Raw genomic sequence first — 18,863 nt, forward strand, 5'->3', positions numbered from 1 at the left:
AGTAATTTAGCAGCTTATTACTTAAGAGTTATTTTGGCAACACACAGCAGGAGCTTCACAGACAGTAGCTGGTACAGTGAGGCGTTTACTGCTTGTACAGCAGGCTCCAGGGGAGGGCAGCCCGGGTGGGAACAGCCACGCTTCCCTCTTCCTCATCCACCACGTAGGACGTGACTCGGGTCTTCACGCCTACAAGACGGCTGTTCCATTGCGGGTGTAGGACCTTTGTTCTAAACAGAAAATAAGGTAAATTTCAGACAAGAGACAGAAACGGCAAAGGCCAAAAAGGGGGTGCATGCCTGGTGACCCCCCTCTAGGACAGCCTTCACTGGGGGCCCTGCCCAACCAGTAGTTTGACTGTGACCCCGTCTGAGGCTGCAGCCTGCCAACGTGGGAACAGTCACCGTAACGGGGCAGAAACCTTCCTGGTTTGCCCGTGGCTGAGGGCTTCCTGGGCTTCGTCTAAGTGGTGTCTGAAGGGTTCCTGGGGCTCACAGTACTGAAACTAGAGCATCCTGGCAAATGGGGGAGCAGACGTCTGCACAGCAGGACAGTGAATTAGCGCTGAGCATTTTATTTGAACACTTTCCAAGCCCGGTACTGTGACTAGGCTCCCAGTTCTTGAATTTTCAGGAGAATTGCTGTTTTTTGTTCGATGAGACGAGTATGCACTGAGCTGAGTGCGCCAGGCCGGAGGTGGGGAGGGCGTGGGGGAGGCTCACCCCTCTGGAGCTTGAGCTCCTGTGACGAGGTGACAGGTACGACCCTGACATGCCACGTGTCCGACGCTGAGAGGAAGCAGGGGGCGCCGTCCACCTGGGAAGGCCCCGCTGGGGTCAGGTCAGGTAACTGTGGCTCATGGTTCTCTCCTATGTTAACAGCTTGTACTTTTTATCAGACTTTCGAGAGTAGCAGAAGAAACGATAAAGGACTACTTTGAAGCGCGTCTTGCTCTGTTAGAACCAGTCTTCCCAATAGCATGTCACCGTCTCTGCGAGGGGCCAGATTTTTCCATGGATTTTCATTACAAACCCCCACAGAACATGCCAGAAGGTAAGCCTGTGTTTTCTCTCCCTTTGAAGTCTGACGTTAAAAATATTCTGATTTTTAGGCAGAACTCTTTGAACAAAACCGTAACAGATTCCATCATGTGAAAGCAGCTGGGCTGCTCTGGTGGAGAAGGATCCCGGCTGACGCCCACGCGACTTCGAGACGCACCAGTGCTCATGCTGGTTTAGAAAGTACAGCACTTGGGTCTTAATAGTCATATTAGTTTTTATTAAGAGTTTGATTAAAATTTTAAATGTAGCTTTTAAATCTTAGGTTTTAAGATTTAAGCCCAGAATCAGTGTTTTCCCTGAATTTTATTATCCGTAATTAACAGCCTTGCCATTTTAAAAAGAAAAAACATCTTGCACCATAGTTAAGTTTAGCAGCAAGAGATGGGCGCCTCAGTGCTGCTTCGCATCCACCTGGCAGGCGGGACTGCGGCCACGGGCTGCCTCTCGGACACAAATGGTGCGCGTGCTGGGCGCAGGCCATGCCGTCTCTGCTGAAAGGTGGTAGGAAGTTGCGCTCGTAAAAAAAAAAAAAAAAGATGAACCACCCATTTTAAACTGATCAAGGACAGCCGCTGGTAATGCCTCGGTGGTCAGCGGCGCCGGCGCTGCAGGACCAGTCTGTCCCGACTGTCGGGGGTGGGGGGGATGTGAGCTTGAGCAGGGGCTGTGGGGCTGGGCCCCCACCGTCCACTGCTCACGTGCACAGTCTTCTGTGTGTGTGTATCTGCAACCACTAGAAATTGTTTCCGTTCACCTGAAATCTTAACCAAAGATACCATGTCATCCTCAGAAGATCCTGGTAGGTTTTCCTGACCCTGGGTACATGCTCCTCAGCCCAGACCTGGAGGAGTCTCAGCCGACACTTGGCGAGACCTCAGGTGACCTAGCAAACTAATCAGGGTCCCTTGTGTCACACTGCGTGTGAAACTGGAGTGTTTGTCAGAGAGGTGCCTAAGGTACCCTCTTCCTCCCCGTGGCTGGTCTGTGCGGTTGCCCCGTGTCCTCCCCACTGGGGTCTCGGGGGAGCCAACAAGCACCTCCTCCTGGTCAAACCTCAAAACAGCTTGACAGGAAAGATGAGAACCTCCGGACCAGAACCAAGGAAGCATGGTTCTTTGGGTTCCCTGGGATCGCCTTCGTGACTGGCCTGAACCAATGTCTTTGTTAAAAAATGTTTTTTTATTATTAAAAGTACAGCTTATGGGGGAGGGTATAGCTCAAGGATAGAGCACGTGTTTACTGTGCCCGAGGTCCTAGGTCCAATCCCCAGAACCTCCATTAAAATTCTTGGTAATTTTTGAAGCACAGGATGTGCTCTGCTCAAACAATGAATCTTGCAGAATATTTGAGATCCTCAAAAGTTCAAATCTCATGCTTTCTCCTTTAATCATAAAGTTGAGAAAAGGCAAAATAGTGTGTGGACACAGAGGTGTCCATGGGTTTGCTTCTGTGGACACTTACACCACTAAGTAACGTAGAAAAAGCGTATTTTTGATTTTTTTCTTGATGGGGAACCGGGGATTGAAGCTGAGACCTCGTGCAGAGTAAGTGCACTGAGCTACTCTCCCCTTGAAAAAGCGTGTTTTTAAAAAATCTGTCCATGAGCTGTCATAGGGTTACGTGGACTGAAAGGAGGAGGGTTCTGTGGTTTGCTAGACAAACACCGGCATGTCCTGGGGTTGGAGGCCTGCTCTGTCCTCCTGGGGGAGGGGCTCCGGGAGGTGCCGTGCCAGGTGGGGATTAAAATCTACTTGCATCTCCCTGATTCAGGCTCTGGCGTCTTGCTGTTTATTTTCCACGCGAACTTTCTGGGTAAAGAGGTCATTGCCCGCCTCTGTGGACCGTGTAGCGTACAAGCGGTGGTTTTAAATGATAAATTTCAGCTTCCTGTTTTTCTGGTAAGATTTTCCATGGTTCATTACTGACAAGTACCTTCTCATCAAAAGCACAAAAGGCTTATAAATTTGTTAATCCCATAATCGTGAAGTAAAATTATTCTCAATTTACCAAGTCTTAGAACTAATGTTCTGAACATAAGTTCTTGTGGTGCAAGAAGTATATTTTTAAATATTATGCCTTTTCATGCAGTATAATCACAAATGTTCACATAAAGAAAATTTAAGGAATTCAAAGGGGAAGAAAAGCATACCTGTTTAAGCTTCAAAAACCCAAACACAGCCACTCTGTAACAGGGCTGTGTTCTGCCTTAGTTTTAATGCATCATTTTAGGTGATAACTGTAGTATATAATTTTGATTTTTATTCATCACGAACATTTAAAAATACAGTGTACAATAACTCATCTATCAGTGGCTGTATCCTTTTTAATATAAAATACTCTTGAAGAATGTTTGTGCATGTTTCTTTTACCACATTGAGAATTTTTTCCTTAGGCTGAATTAAAATGGTTATAAATCAAGGGGAAAGTTAAAAAATCACAGCATGTTGCATGGTAAATAAATTCAGGTACAAAACTTGGATTCTCTCCTGCATCGCTGAGTCTCAAAGGTCTCTGGATGCAGAAGTCTGTCTGAGGACATACTGACTGACGCTGGGGGGTCTCTCTCCCTAGGACAGCCACTTCGTTTACTCATTCAGCCCGGCCGCAGGCCTCAACAAGCTCTTCATGCGGCTGACGGAAGCACCCTCTGCCAAGGTGAGGACCTCTCCGCGTACCCAGTGTCACTGGGAAAGCTGTTCCTCCAGGTAGGAAGCTTTTGGGGCATGTGGCGGTGTTCCTGGTGAGCCCAGGGGGCAGTGCTGGACCCTCCAATGCCCAGTGGTATAGAGGAGCCGCAGGTCTCCCCGTGCCCAGCAGTCTGGCTGCTGCTGAGGTGCTAGGCTTCGGTACTTAAGAGTCTAACATGTGACAACCTAAGAATCAAATGGTCGCCAACAACCTACGCTGATGACCGGTTTGAGAATTCTGCCAAGTCAGGAATGTCTTGACCGTCTGTGTCTCCCCACTTCTCATCTTGATACCTGTGCGCTGTTCTCTCTCAACAGGTTAAGCTGCTGATCGGCGCGTACAGAGTGCAGCTGCAGTGACCACAGAGGAGGGGACAGACTTGTCTTCAGACCCGTTTCGAAACCCGCTGGCAAGCAGTTTGGGATCTGGGAGAGCTGACACTTGGTTTCATCTGTAAGCCTCTTGCATTTAAGGCCTGTCCTCTGTTACAGTCTGTGAGGGGACACGGTGGGTCTAGCATATCACAAAACAGATGTAAGTACTTGTGCCCGTGTCTGAAATCTCAGTGTTATGTCCAGACTGTGTGTTGAAGTTTTTCCACAGTGTGGAAGGGTACATATGAGAATTATTTAAGAAAATTAAAACTTTTTAAACTTGGAATTTTTTTTAACTATCCCTGATGAATTTTTGTGTTAAAAATTGTAAAGAATCCAGTGAGTGTACACTTACATGTAAGTTACCCAAGGAAACTAATAAATCAAGCCACCTGGATTACAGAAACATGTAAAAAGAAGTTTCTAGTTAGTTTTGTAATTGAGATCCAATGAATTTCACGTACGGTCATCCCTCAGTATCCACAGGGAGTTGGTTCCAGTAACCACACATCGATACCCCCATGTACTTTAAATCCCCCTGGATCAACCTGTACACTGAGGTGCACATGCTGTGTAAACAGCTGTGCAGCAAACTCAAGTTTTGCTTTTTGGAACGTTCTGGACATTTTCTTTCCTGCCCTGGATATTTTCCATCCAAGGTGTGTTGAGTCTGTGGACAGGGAACCCACAGGTGTTGAGGGCAGACCACACATCTTGCATGGACGTCTCAGACCTTTACTACCTAACACCTTTTCCTGCAGTTTTCTCAATAAACACCACAGTGTTGGTCTATTTTCTTTCTGTCCAAGTCTCAGGACTTCAACACAAGGTGGATGCAAAATGTATAGTTTAGCCCAACAATGGCTGGGAACAGACCTTCAACTGTACTGACTCCTGTGCTGGTAACTGCATCTGACTTCACAGCTTTACAGAAAAAAGAAGCAGGAACGTTAAGGGGACGGCAGCAGTACCTGGTTCGCTACACGTAAGAGAAAACGGGCTTTTAAAGAACATTTCATTTCAAATGATGTGGAGGATACCAACACCTGTACAGGAGCACATTAAAAGAGGACACACTGCTTATCAAGGCAGCAGGGCCATCAGAGTAGGAACCAAGGAGAAAGTGTGGACACAGCTCCTTTGAGAGCTTAGGCTGAGTGGTATGAAAGCAGTGAAGTCAGGAGCAAGGGTAAGATCCTTAACATGTAAAACCAAGTTACAGGGAGAGCAGAGCGGGCTGGTGGTTCTCACGGAACCCGGACATCTGGGGTGACTCGCCCACACCGGCTCCCACCACCTGTGCGCGACGTGCCTGTGTGCAGCTCTCTGTCCACCGTGGCCTCCAGCAAAGCTCAAGTTCTCTCCAGAGGCAGGTGCACAAGCACACATGCCCTTCAGTCTGTTTTCCAGAGGATGCACACTCGCCCTTGATGAGGCGGGGACTGACACAAGTGCGAACAGCGAATCCTCTGAGAAACAGCACTTCCCCAGCAGCCCCTCGGCACTGCACCCAAAGATGTGCAGACAGGCCAGGCCAGGGCCTCGGGGACCTCGTGACTACACATGGTGGCCTCACCTCGGGCCAGACTCACTGAAAAGCAGTTACTACGCAAGTTTTACCTCAGTTTCATCTTAACGTGATTGGAAGTCCTCACTCCACCTCTCCCCCGCGTCTCCAGACTCCGCCAGCACACGTCGTCCCGTCCCAAGCCAGTTCTCTGGGATGTCGAGGGGCAGCCGTTTGGGGCTCAGGTGCTGCTTTTACAGTCCCGCTCAGCCGCGTTACACTGACCACTTTTAAAGTTCAGCTACATACGGAAGTCACCCCTGCCAGCCAGGCTCGGCACCCCGAAGGCTGACGGTGAGCGGCCCTGGTAAAGCGTCTGCTGTGAAGCTGACTCTGAGTAAAACCTAGGGAAACAGCCAAGTGCAAGGAGGCCGCTGAGCAAAGACGGAGGGAGAAAGGAGAGCCCAGAACATCCAAGGTGATGTGAAATGTAGGATGCCTCGTGGCATGTCGTATAAACCCCCAAAGTTACTTTCAACTTGTAAAACGTCACTGGTCTCACAACCACATCTTTACGAGGCCACTTCAGGGACCACTGACGGGATCCACACCAACTCCCTCCATGCTCTGCTGACTTGCACGTAGTGCTCCTTCTCAACCAAATCTGGGATTTCCAGTCCTGACTCCCCTGCCCGGGTACAGAAGAGCCTTCCCAGTGGGCTGGAAAGTGGGAATGACACTGGAAGTTCACAATTAAAATCAGGAAACAGGCATCCTGAGAGCCCAGAGAGCCACCCCAGTCGGAATCTGAGCCTAACATTTGGCATCAGTTCGATCTGGAAGATTCCCCACTACCGTCTCTGCCTTGCTCATACCCCCCTTATCTGCCTTCCTTGGGCCAAGGTTTACGTGCTGGTAAAAACGTGGTTTTTCACACCTGCATAAATTCCTTTCGAGTCCGTCCCTACCTCGGGGGCCAGGCTACATGAGGTCGTAACATGAGTTGTAAGGGGGGCTGGGGTTACTCTGCAGCGCTAACGTTCCCCGTTAGCCAACAAGGGCGCCAAGGGGGCAGGCGTACGACTCAGGAGAACAAACCTGAATCAAGATGGAGAGTCTGTGCTACTCCGGACACTTCAGACATGGTTTTCTGAGTGTCATTACTCACAGCCATTAATTGTTTCTGTAGACTAAGAAATTCACAAATAAAACAAGATTTTTCTAGCTTGCTTCTCCTGTGTTAAAATAATTCCTCCCACAAGATGGCCTGACTGGGGGAGGCGGGGGAGACACTCCTTGCTGGGGAACAGGAGGCGTATCTGCAGCATGTGTTTCTAAAGGAAGGACGAGGCTATCTGGCTGGCGTGGTCTGCATGACCTGAAATTCTCACACCACAGGCAGCTTCCAGGGCAGCGTGGAGCAGGACTAGATCAGAGTCACCAGTGAGGGGGTGAGGGAAGAAATACACTTAAAATGACACCTTCTGGGTCTGTCAGGTGACAGTATACATCAGCACAACTCTGTCTGAAGGATCACACAGTGTAAGCGTGTCCGCAGGGTTCTGTGTCTAACTTAACAAAGTAATAGGAAAGCTGTTACCCTCTATAGAAGCGTAGAAACAACAGGGGAGAAGGAGCTGGGGTCCCTTGCCTGGCTCTTGATTTTACGATGATAAACCATTTTTAAGATTACACGCTTTCCAAAAGAATGCAAGACTAAAATTTTAGACGTGCATCCACTGAGCCCTGTTTAATACGTCATTTCTGTCCTCAGTCCAGTTCTACCTAAAGGCAAGTCAATGCACAGTTACTATCGGTGAGGACAGACAAGGGCAATTTAGAGCTAAAAATAACCTCAGATCTTTCTGGAAGAAGCAGGCAGGCCGAGGAGAAGGGGTTCCAACCTCACGCAACATGATGCACATGGTCCCACCAACGCAGCACCCAGACAGCCTGGCGCGCGGAGAATGACAGAGGGGGCAGGTGCGGCCGGCGCTGACCCACCTGGAGGGGAGGACGCCAGCATCTCCTGCTCTCTCAACTTCAATTCGCACTGGAAGCCAAGGTTCATGTAGCTTCATCCACATTTTCTTTTATCCTAGGAATACAGTAACGTCAGATTTAGCCTTTCGAAAATCAGTTTCAATAATCAATTAAAAAACAAGTGTTAACTCATTTCTTAAAGTTGGTAACTAATCAGGGCCTCTTGTCTGGGCTGCTGGCCCTCAGTGCATCACAGGAGACCCTCCCTCACAGCCCGGAGTCCTGCGTGGGCTCCCAGCTCCTCTGCTTGTACCAGGGCAGGGTGGGGCTGTGCTTCACCAGAAAAGCCTTCCCCACCTAATGTGGGGACCAGGGCTCCCCTGAGAGAGCACGTGGACCCAGAGTTTCCACTGGGGTCCAGACTTTTGTTTACCACTGTCTCGTCTTTATAACACACCTGACACAGTGGTGCACAGTTACAACTGAGAAAGAAATACCCAGATCTGTGCTCAGTGTTTTTAACATAGGGGTACATGACCAAAAGATACTGGAAATAACTATCCTAGATTAGTAGGTTTCAAAACCCATTTGGGTCTCAAATTCAGTTGAGCACTGGATAAAGTAATGAGCCTTTCCCTGAAAAAACGCATGAACGTTACATCTAGAAACCCTGCGTGTGATTTAAGCAGCTTCATGGGCTCCACTAAGACACCTCAACAATCCAACAGGATCATAGTCCCAGTTTCAAAGTCTTAAATTTTTGTCAAGGAATGGCATAAATTAAAAAACTTCCTATATGTCCATCTGCAACTACCATTCCTACACTTGTTTTGTAAGTGTGGTACTTCTGTATGCACTGCCGTTGGTAAAGTTAACACTTGACAATTAGAATAAATAGAACTGTCAGTCACAATAGACAACTGTATCACTTAAAGACACAGTAACACCACCTCAGGACCACTAAACTTCTAATCAGGTCTTCTCAACTTCTCAAAAAGGGGAACCTGCAAATTTTACAAAGCGTTAACTACACTACAACCTAGAAAGAGAATCTCCAGGTATTAGAAACTTCTGGTTGGCGACAGTCTTTTAAGAGTGGCTAATCTTAGTGCTTTTCAGCGTTCACAAGCAGAATCTGGAATGCTGCGTGAGGAAGTGGTCTTACAACCAAGTGGCCAGGCACTATGCACTGGGCTGCGATCAACGCTGGTCACCCGCCACCTGCGCCCACTCAGTGTGCTCACGAGTGGGGCGTTCTACTCTGTGAGGTCCTGCAAGGCTGAGGCACCAATATTTCCTTATCCTGAAGAACAGCCAAACATGAGAAGGAAAATCAGCCCAATCACTTCCTTAACTGGACTCTTAAACCCTAACTGTAATAAGACTGACACAAAAGGAGTCTCTTGTTAATGAATTTTAGGGTAGAACTGGGTCGGTAAGAACTGTCCGTGAGTTAATGCCAAGGCATCTGAGTTGGTGAGAAGGACACAAGACTAAGGCTCTAACCACGCCAACACGTGAACTGTGAAAACCCAGAAAAGGATGTTAACAGCGGCGCACGGGGAAGAACACTCGCCAGAAACCAGCCTGAAAGGGGATGATTGCTCTCCCGTGGGCCTGACCAGCTCGCTGTGCATCAGGGTCTCCTGAGAAACACCTCGAGTTTGCAGCTACGGCGGGGGGTGTCCACACCGGCAGAATCACCATTTTATTCCAATGTTAATAGATTCTCTTTAAGTAGCAAATAATGTGTCTTCAAAGAGCATAGGGAGGTGGTGTGTGATTAAGAAAATAATACATCAAAAAGGATAAGGCCAAAGACACAAAAGCCATCCTTCCTCAAGGAAAGCTGAGCGGCCGTGAAAGCAGCGGATCTGTGACACTCGTGACACAGCTGCAAGCTCGTCCTACTTTCTGATGTCGTAAAATCTCCACTGGTGAACAAATGATACAAGAAAATTAACTTCCAATTAACTGAATTAACTAAAAGACAAGTTTTCTCAACAGGCTTAATTTTCACATAGACTCTTTTGGACTGAAAAGTTGCAGTAAAATAAAAATAGCAAACTAAGGCTTTGGTTTTCTATCAAATCCATGGACCTTCCACCCAAGTCAGCACCACAGAGTAAGTTCAGTTAGATAGTAACTACCATCTTTCAGCTGACACGTGAAAATCTGTAATTTGAGCGTTCGTTTCTGGATTCCCACAACCATCTGGCTTTTCAGAATTCTAATAAAGCTACCCGTGCTTTTTTTTTTTTTTAAGTAGGTTTCACACAGATCCATGAGTTTATTACATCAGGGAGCAACGAACCCACAGGACCTGGTTATAAATAGCAGACTGGGATGAACAGGAGAAAGGCAAGTGTTCTTCACAAAAGAGGTGTCTGAGTGGCAAAACGCGTATGGAAAGGAATTCAACATCAGAAGTGAGGAGGGAGACGCAAATTAAAACAGCGGCAAACGCTGGCACGGCTGACGACAGGGCCTGGGCAGAGACGCGGAGCCCAGCGCCCTGGACACTCTCCCCACGACAGGCCCGCGGTGGGTGAGCCATACAAGGATGCTCCTAACGACCCAAACTGGACACGACTCAGCATCAGCGGGAGACGGGCAGCACATGGCTCGTTCCCATCATGGTCGTAACAGCTGAGGCTCAAACACAGCATCAAGTGGAAAAGGCCATTAGGCAACGTGCACACGTTCCACCTGCACGAAGTTCAGAATCCGGAGACACTACCACGCGGAGGCTGGAGGGGCTGGAAGGGAGCTCGTGAGAGCTGCTGTTAGGAGCCTGTGGCTGGCAAGCCAGACAAAACTCGCGAGTTCTGCATGACAGCCCAGTCCAGATATTCAAAGAGCAAGATTTAAAGTATTTTTAAAGAATCAGAAAAAAATTATTTTAAAGTTCGTGTAGCAAATCAAAATTAAGAAATAAGTAGGTAAAATAAGGTCATGTTCAAACAAATAGGTAAAAATCATTTATCATTCATAAATACTACATAACATTGAAACCTGGAAAATATAATGAAGACTGGAACTTTTATATTGCCACAAGGCACATTTTTTTCAGCTTTATTGAGGGCAACTAACATTTTCAGCAAAATAATGTACTGATATTATATACCATCTTTTTCTTCAAAAGTCATAAATACACTGTAATTATCAATGTAAAGTTCAGCAAAGACTCATGAAATCTAATAAAGTACAAATTGATGATTTTATCAAACATGACTAATGCTTCTGAGAAAAGTTAAAATTCATCATTTTCCAAGACCAAGACCGTATCAATCTGCCATCTCTGTGAGCAACTGCGATGAGATTAAAAAAAGTGGGGGGGAGGTTTGGAATAGAAAGACAACACTGGAAATTTTCAAACTTACTTTTGTCCCCAAATTCCTACAAAGGCATTTCAAGGAAAAAACAGAAAGCAAAAGTGTTTAAAACAAAAAGAAAGCCATCGGCATCATCCTCTGGTGATCACCACAATTTCTCAAGTGTCCTCCCCACAGAGTCAAAGAAAACCTGCCTGTAAGTCGCATGACAGGTTACTTTTTAACAACAAGCCGGACCACAGCAACGACAGGCAGCATTTAGCTCAAGACATGATCACTGTGGAGTTACCTGCTCAGCCTCCACTATTTTCTTTAAAAGTTCAATACTTCAAAGAAATTACTGCAGGAGTTATTTCATGAATTCACATATAACGTTCGTTCACATGTAACAAAAAGGCACTAAATGAATTGTCAAATGACATTCAGAGGTTTATTTTTCAACATATACTCAAAACCACTTAAAAGCAGCACACGGGGAACTAAATTCAGTACCTTGTAAAGGCCTGTAATGACAAAGAACATGGAAATGAGAGAGAGAGAGAGAGAGAGACAGAGAGTGTGTGTGTGTGTGTGTGTGTGTGTGTGTGTGTGTGACTGAATCGCCGTGCTGTCCGCCAGGAACTAACACAGCACTGTACACTGACTATACTTTTTTCAAATAGCCGCCTACTGTTACTCTGAAGACACCATGTAAGTCACCTAACCAGGAAAAGTACGTCTTGCAGAATTAAACCGCATCACAGTGCTGTACGGGGGAGAGGTCAGACGCCAAACCAGCCTAATGTGCCTTTCTGTGAGGTGATCGTCGGTTTAAATCCACTTCGACACAGGCTGGAGAGCAGGTGCTGGACCCCCAGTGGTGAGGCCCCTGCAGTCTGGACACCGAGCCCACCCTGCTGAGAACGTGGCCCGAGTCTGCGCGTCCCAACGTGTGTTTAAGTGAAACTACTCTGAGCTGGCTGAATGTTTTAATGCTTTGTTCTGAACACAAGATACCAACACATCTTCTCTTATAAAGGGACTGAAAAGTCTAAAAACAGAAGGGAGAGTTTAAAAAAAATTCTTGTGCCACATTTCTGTGTGTCACGTTTTTAAAATGCATAAAATTTCCTGTTTATTGATCATTGCTGAGTATGAGAAATTGAGACTATTCAAACCAGACTAATAGAAAACACAAAAACAAGGTATAAAAAAAAAACCCGTAAGATACTGTCATAAATCTCACTTCTCAAACTTCTCATGCCTCCACCTCACTTGTATGTGAACATGCTCCATCAGCAAACGCCCTGGGCACCTGCACACTGTCTCGCAGTGCTGGCCCGTGGGCCCCACACCTCCTCTACAGGGTGACACAGATCTCCTGGATGGCACGTGCACCGCGGAAGACCTCCCCAAAGTCCCTTGTGTAGACCATGTTTCTTCTCTTTTTCAGTCACTGTGAGGGCTAAGAGAACACTCAGTGTGTTCAAAACTGTAGTATACAGATATCCCATGCTCCTGGACTGGAAGAACCAGTATTGTTAAAATGGTCACACTGCCCAAGGCAGTCTACAGATTTAATGCAATCCCTACCGAATTACCCAGGACATATTTCACAGAACTAGAACTAATCATAATAAAAGTTATATGGAACCACAAAAGACCCAGAATTGCCAAAGCATTACTGAAGAGAAAGAAAGAGGCTGGATGAATAACTCTCCCAGACTTCAGACAATACTACAGAGCTACGGTCATCAAGACAGCATGGTACTGGTACAAAAACAGACATACTGGACCAATGGAACAGAAGAGAGAGCCCAGAAATGAACCCACAAACTTTTGGTCAACTCACCTTCGACAAAGGAGGCAAGAATATACAATGGAATAAAGACAGTCTCTTCAGCAAATGGTGTTGGGAAAACTGGACAGCAGCATGTAAAACAATGAAGCTAGAACACTCCCTTACACCATAAACAAAAATAAACTCAAAATGGGTCAAAGGCTTAAACGTAAGACAAGATACAATAAACCTCCTAGAAGAAAATTTAGACAAAACAGTCTCTGACATATATCTCAAAAATGTTCTCCTAGGGCAGTCGACCCAAGCAATAGAAATAAAAGCAGGAATAAACAAATGGGACCTAATGAAACTTACAAGCTTCTGCACAGCAAAGGAGACCATAAGTAAAACAAAATGACAACCTACGGAATGGGAGGAAATTTTTCCAAAAGATGAAACTGACAAAGGCTTGATCTCCAGAATATATAAGCAGCTCATATGACATAATAAGAAAAAAACAAACAACCCAATCCAAAAATGGGCAGAAGACATAAACAAGCAATTCTCCAAGGAAGAAATACAAATGATCAATAGGTACATGAAAAAATGCTCCATATCACTAATTACCAGAGAAACGCAAATCAAAACTACAATGCAGTATCACCTCACACCAGTCAGAATGGCCATCATTCAAAAGTCCACAAATGACAAATGCTGGAGAGGCTGTGGAGAAAGGGAAACCTCCTACACTGCTGGTGGGAATGCAGTTTGGTGCAGCCACTGTGGAAAACAGTATGGAGATTCCTCAAAAGACTAGGAATAGACTTACCGTATGACACAGGAATTCCACTCCTGGGCATATATCCAGAAGGAACCCTACTTCAAAATGACATCTGCACCCCAGTGTTCATAGCAACACTATTTACAATAGCCAAGACATGGAAACAGCCTAAATGTCCATCAACAGACGGCTGGATAGAGAAGATGTGGTGTATTTATACAATGGAAAACTATTCAGCCATAAAAACTGACAACATATCGCCATTTGCAGCAACATGGATGTTGCTGGAGAATGTCATTTTAAGTGAAGTAAGCCAGAAAGAGAAAGAAAAATACCATATGAGATCGCTCATATCTGGAATCTAAAAAAAAAGAGAAGAGAAAAGAAAAAGACAAATGAACATAAATACAAAACAGAAACAGACTCACAGACATAGAATACAAACTTTTGGCTGCCAGGGGGAGGAGGGTGGGAAGGGATAGACTGGGAGCTGGAAATCTGTAGATACTGACAGGTATACATAGAGTAGATAAACAAGATTATACTGTATAGCACAGGGAAATACATACAAGATCTTGAGGTAGCTCACGGTGAAAAAGAATGTGACAATGAATATGCGTATGTCCACGTATGACTGAAAAACTGTGCTCTACACTGGAAATTGACACAACATTGTAAAATGACTGTAACTCAATAAAATAAACTTTTCAAAAAACTGGTATAAAGAAATCTCATTTTGACTCCACTAACGAATGCAGTGTGACTTTAAAAAACCCGCCTGTTCACAGATTCCACGGAAGTGCAGTAAACACACGTGTGAGGGTCCCTGTGCCTTCAAGAACTCACAGCAGCACCCCTTGGCACACTAGATGAAAATCACTTAATTTCAACAGGAACAACTGGAATTTAACTGGAACTACTCACTTACTAGCAGCTACTACTGCGGTCAAACTAGAAGGCCTAGGCAGGCTTTAAACAGATGCCCCAGAACAATGTCTGTAATGAAAAGGCACAGAACATGGGGGTGTGCGCCTAGTGAAACAGACAGACAGCTGAAAGAAATCCCAAATGTGTGACCGAGTTGTCCCCTGAATGACTGAAAACGAGCAAACATTTTTAAATGATACCCGCCAGGCTGAAACCCAGACCCACGCTTCTCACCCCATTCCTGGCACAGATCAGGGGTCTCGAGGCCCTCCCCTCGTGTCTCCACCCAGGACTCAGCACACAGCCTCAGTTTACGACCACGTGCGCCAGGCCGCCTACCCTCTGCTCCTCCGTCTCCACTAGTCAGCTTGGTTTGCCTGTATTTTCTGGCTCCCCCTGTCCAGTCTCTCTGAACCGCTAAGTCTTTTCGAGACATGAGCCAGGTCATGTCACCGCCAGCCGGGCCCCCAGACGACTCCCTACCTGGGACCCCGGGTCCCAGCCCGGGGCTCGGGCCGCAGTCTCATAGCCTGCACCGCCCGAGGGGAAGCAGATTCATTGGACGACAAGAATCTTAACTTCTCTTACGTACAAAGCACAGCTACACTTACAGTATATGAGCAGCTCTCTGTGATGCCACAATGTCCGGGGGGGGGGGGGGTCCTCAATCAGAAAAGAGGGGGTCTGAGAACACCCGTGCCTTGTTCACTCAACCCCAGCTAAGCCCCAGTTTCCACTTCCTGGCGGGTCACCCCCAGGCTGGAACCAGGTTCACCTTCAACCTCCAACTCCTGTCCTCTCTTGTCACGGTCACCAGCTCAAAGGCCCCTCATCTCCAGGGCAGTCTCCCCGGCCAGCCCAGCTGAAACAAGCTGCTGTTGACCTGAGATGCAGCCGGGCCGAGGGGCTCCGAGCACAGGGCGCGTGGGTCTGAGCACCACCCAGGGGGCAACGCCGCCCACTCTCCAGCCCCACCCAGGAGACAGGACCTCATGATAACAGAGGATACTGGGAATGAAATGACCTGGGACCAAGGAGAGTCCCATTTTTCAAACAGGAAACTGCACTCATTCAGTCTTTGGGTGTACCTGTACACACAACTGTTCATCACTATCTTAAGAGACAAAATTTTTAACTTAAAATAATTCATTGTGCTATGAAGTGTTCAAAGTTACGTAATAATTCACTGAATTATGAACCAATAAAATTCCCTGAGGATGAATACAAGTGTTTTTAAATGTTTTATTAATTCTAGGTAAAACTAACTTAAAATACAGCTTGAAGCCTCCATCATTTTTTGGTTTGTAAATGTCTCTCTCTCCCTCCAGTCTTTCCAAATAGCTCAAGATTTGAAATTCAAAAGGAAACTTTAATAAGAACCAAAACAAGGGAGGAGAGACTCCTCCAGAAGGAAGATTTCATGGCTCTTTCTATTCTCGACATTTAAGACACGGAACTCAAGTCAGGCACACACCGTTAGTAACATTCATTCCCATCACTGAAGAACTGTGCGATTTTTTTTAAATGAAAGGTTTCTGAATTCGGTCAAGCACCCTCCTCCATCACAAAAGAGCCAATGTTAACCCAGTGCAGGTCAACTGTTCAGCACGTCACTTAAAAACCCTGACATACTGATACTCTCCCCAACACGTTAACATAGTTTATATAATGAAATAGGTGTGTATTTAATGTAATCTAATATTCAGAGCACAAGAAAGCTCTCCCCAGGTCAGTCATATCTCTGTTTCTAAACCTTCACCATCACCTGCAACAATTCCATCAGTTCTTACCAACATCTGATCTGCACTGACGGTCTGCAGTTGGCTGAGGGCTACAGGGGATACAGTTAAACCTTCACCGTCCATAGTCAGGACAGCCAGCATCTAAAAAACGTGAAAAATACACATACCCAAGGACCCAGCAATTCAACTGGTAGAAATTTCATCCTACAGACATGTGCACACACAGGGTCCGTAACATGTATCCAACAACATGCTACAGAGCATGTAACAGGGAAGAAAAAGAGAACACCAAGCACTGTCCAGGAACGGTCTGGTACACACACCTCACAGTGACCCACCAGTGAGCGTAGAGAGCAAGGGACCTCTGATCCCGAACAGTGTCCAAAACAGGATACTGTGAGTGAGTAAGCAAACGGTAAAAGTGTGCCTGCGTCTGTATTAAGAAAGAATACAAATACGCCTTGAGTGCACAGAACCTTCTGGAAAGACGCACAAGGAATGAGTAATAGTGGCTGCCCTTGGACAGAGAAGCCAGGTGCTGGGGGTGGGGGGAGGGAGGTGGCGGCACGAAGAAATCCTCCCTGGGCGCCACCATGGTTTCCAGGCTAGTGTACCAGATGAACCTTGTTCAAAAATGTCAGTATTATGCTGAGCTTAGTTTATGCACCGGTAGCATCTGGAGGCTGGATGATTTTTATTAGGTGCTAATGCCTTCTGAACTACAAGAGTGAAGTGAAAGTTAGCTCTACATCTCACAGAAGGACCTGAACAACGGCCGCAGCACCTACGGGGCTTATTAGGTAACGCTGAAGTTTGAGTAGTAAGAGAACAGGGTCATCTCTCCGGGTCCACACTTCCACGTGCTGGCCATTAATCAAGTGCGAGTAAAATGAGTGTTTAATAAGCGTCCATTTCTATAGCATGCTTCTTTCTGCAGTTAATGCAACTGCAGAATGCTATGGAGACTTACAGGCTTGGCTGCATTCCAGGATGAGACTCAGTCCACCAAGCCCTTCAAGATCGACCTGAACAGCTACATGTAGATGCGCAGAGGGTGCATCAGCCCTGGAACCACATAAATTCTGCACTGGTGACTGTCTGTTTCACACTTTCATTTATCAACTGGTGTTTGCTTTGTTGATGACAATCAAAGTTGTCGAGCCAAGACCATTTCCCAAGCAACACGATTTTACATACGGAACAACTCTTCTAGACGTCACAAGGTCTGAAGACCTTCATCCTGACCTTGCTGCTCTGTTGCTGGGAAGCTGGGAACACCAAAATTATGTGCCTTGGGGATAAAAACCAGTCATTCTTGCGTTTCTTCCACATAATCCTCCCAACATTCAATTAACCACCACGTCCTGACCACGTTGTAATTAACTGATGTATCTTGATTTCTACTCCCTCTCCCTTTCCAGGTCTCAACTGGTTTCCCTGCCTGCAGTCAGAGTTTCTACAAACGCATCCTTCCACAATCTAGTTAACCTTTCTGAAATACAAATCTTACCACCAACACTCTTGCCAAAACATTCCTAAGGGTTCCTTATCACAGAATAAGACCTGACTAGTTTTCCAGTCTCTTTTGGAGTAACTACTAGCGTCATAGACATGTATGAGCCGCCAACCTCTGTTCCTAACGGGCCCTTCCCTGATACCACCTGCTCCCAGAACAAGGTATAACTCACCTCAGAGATGCCACCAGGACATCTCTACCTCCCCAAATCCTTGGACACACCCCTCATGTCCTCCCCCTTGTGTCTGGAAGGGTCCGCGAACCCTCCCAGCCTAGGCAGGTGTGCTGTCTCCCACTAATCCTATGCGAATCCTCCCCAATTCATTTACCCTACTTTCTTTTATCTTCTCCAAACTCCCTCGAACAGTTCTGGACAAAGGCTTTATTTGTAATGTGTCAAGTCACCAAGTAGAGCCAGCACTGCTGCTGAACTGTGCACAAAGCCAGTAATGCTGTTAATGGGTCCTGGGACACCAGAGGACCTGCTGCACATTGCTCCAACGAGCCCTTCACAGCAAAGCACGTTCCTTACTGACCACACGGCTCCAAGGTTTAGCTGTATCCACACGTGCTTTCCTCCACCTGCCCATGCAGATGTAATGCACATCTCAAGCTGGTTATTAAACGTGCTACCCCTGCTGAAGAGGACCGTCCTCCTCTGCGCTGTGCTGGTCACTCAGCCTGGTCGGCAGTCTGGCCGCCGGAGCTCTGAAGCCACTCAGGAACCGGAGCCCTGCACCAGCCCCACCGGCCGCCGAGTCTCAGTGAAGCCGGCGTCTGCCAGGGGAGCTCACGCTCCTTCCTCAGGACCCGTGACATAGGCTCCTAGGCCACTCCCAGCGCAGCCTGCCCTAGGCTCCTCCCCAGCACAACAATACTATAATCCTCTACAGTTCATTTGCGGGTCCTATACGTGTTTTAAAAATCACTCATTTTATTGAACAAATACAGTATGAGCACATATCCAACCATCGTATGGCACCAACAAAACAAATGCATTAAATTATCATTTTACTATCTGTTATTTTTAATGTTATAAAACTTTTTTTTAAAAAAGCAGTACTCATTATAGTACTAGCATCCTGCTATTTGTGTGTGCACGTGCTCAAAACGCTGTCGAAAAGAAAGTAATAAAAAAAAGAAGAGAAGAATCATCATGAGGATGAGGGCAAACGGGAAGAAGCACAGTG

At 46.5% G+C, this 18,863-nt stretch overlaps 1 protein-coding gene and 1 long non-coding RNA gene across 4 annotated transcripts in view; one reads left to right on the forward strand and one right to left on the reverse strand.

Moving 5' to 3' along the window:
* MPHOSPH8 (M-phase phosphoprotein 8) overlaps positions 1 to 4,409 on the forward strand; it is a 37,871-nt gene extending 33,462 nt beyond the window's left edge. For 2 of the 3 annotated variants that reach the window (XM_072975922.1, XM_072975923.1), the window contains 4 exons: positions 899 to 1,053; positions 2,832 to 2,959; positions 3,633 to 3,766; positions 4,067 to 4,409. In XM_072975922.1, the coding sequence (XP_072832023.1) occupies positions 899 to 1,053; positions 2,832 to 2,959; positions 3,633 to 3,766; positions 4,067 to 4,079 (430 nt within the window). In that variant the 3' untranslated portion in view covers positions 4,080 to 4,409. The remainder of the gene's footprint in view (positions 1 to 898; positions 1,054 to 2,831; positions 2,960 to 3,632; positions 3,767 to 4,066) is intronic. The other variant, XM_006219117.4, reaches the window with a different exon arrangement.
* Positions 4,410 to 7,634: 3,225 nt separating this feature from the next.
* Positions 7,635 to 16,363, reverse strand: LOC140701045 (uncharacterized). The gene is made up of 2 exons (XR_012079792.1): positions 14,899 to 16,363; positions 7,635 to 7,728 (listed from the first exon to the last, which is right to left on the reverse strand). It is a non-coding gene; the product is annotated as an uncharacterized lncRNA (long non-coding RNA).
* Positions 16,364 to 18,863: the final 2,500 nt, after the last annotated feature.

The sequence above is a fragment of the Vicugna pacos genome, chromosome 14, assembly GCF_048564905.1.
Source record: "Vicugna pacos chromosome 14, VicPac4, whole genome shotgun sequence".
NCBI classification, from domain to species: domain Eukaryota; kingdom Metazoa; phylum Chordata; class Mammalia; order Artiodactyla; family Camelidae; genus Vicugna; species Vicugna pacos.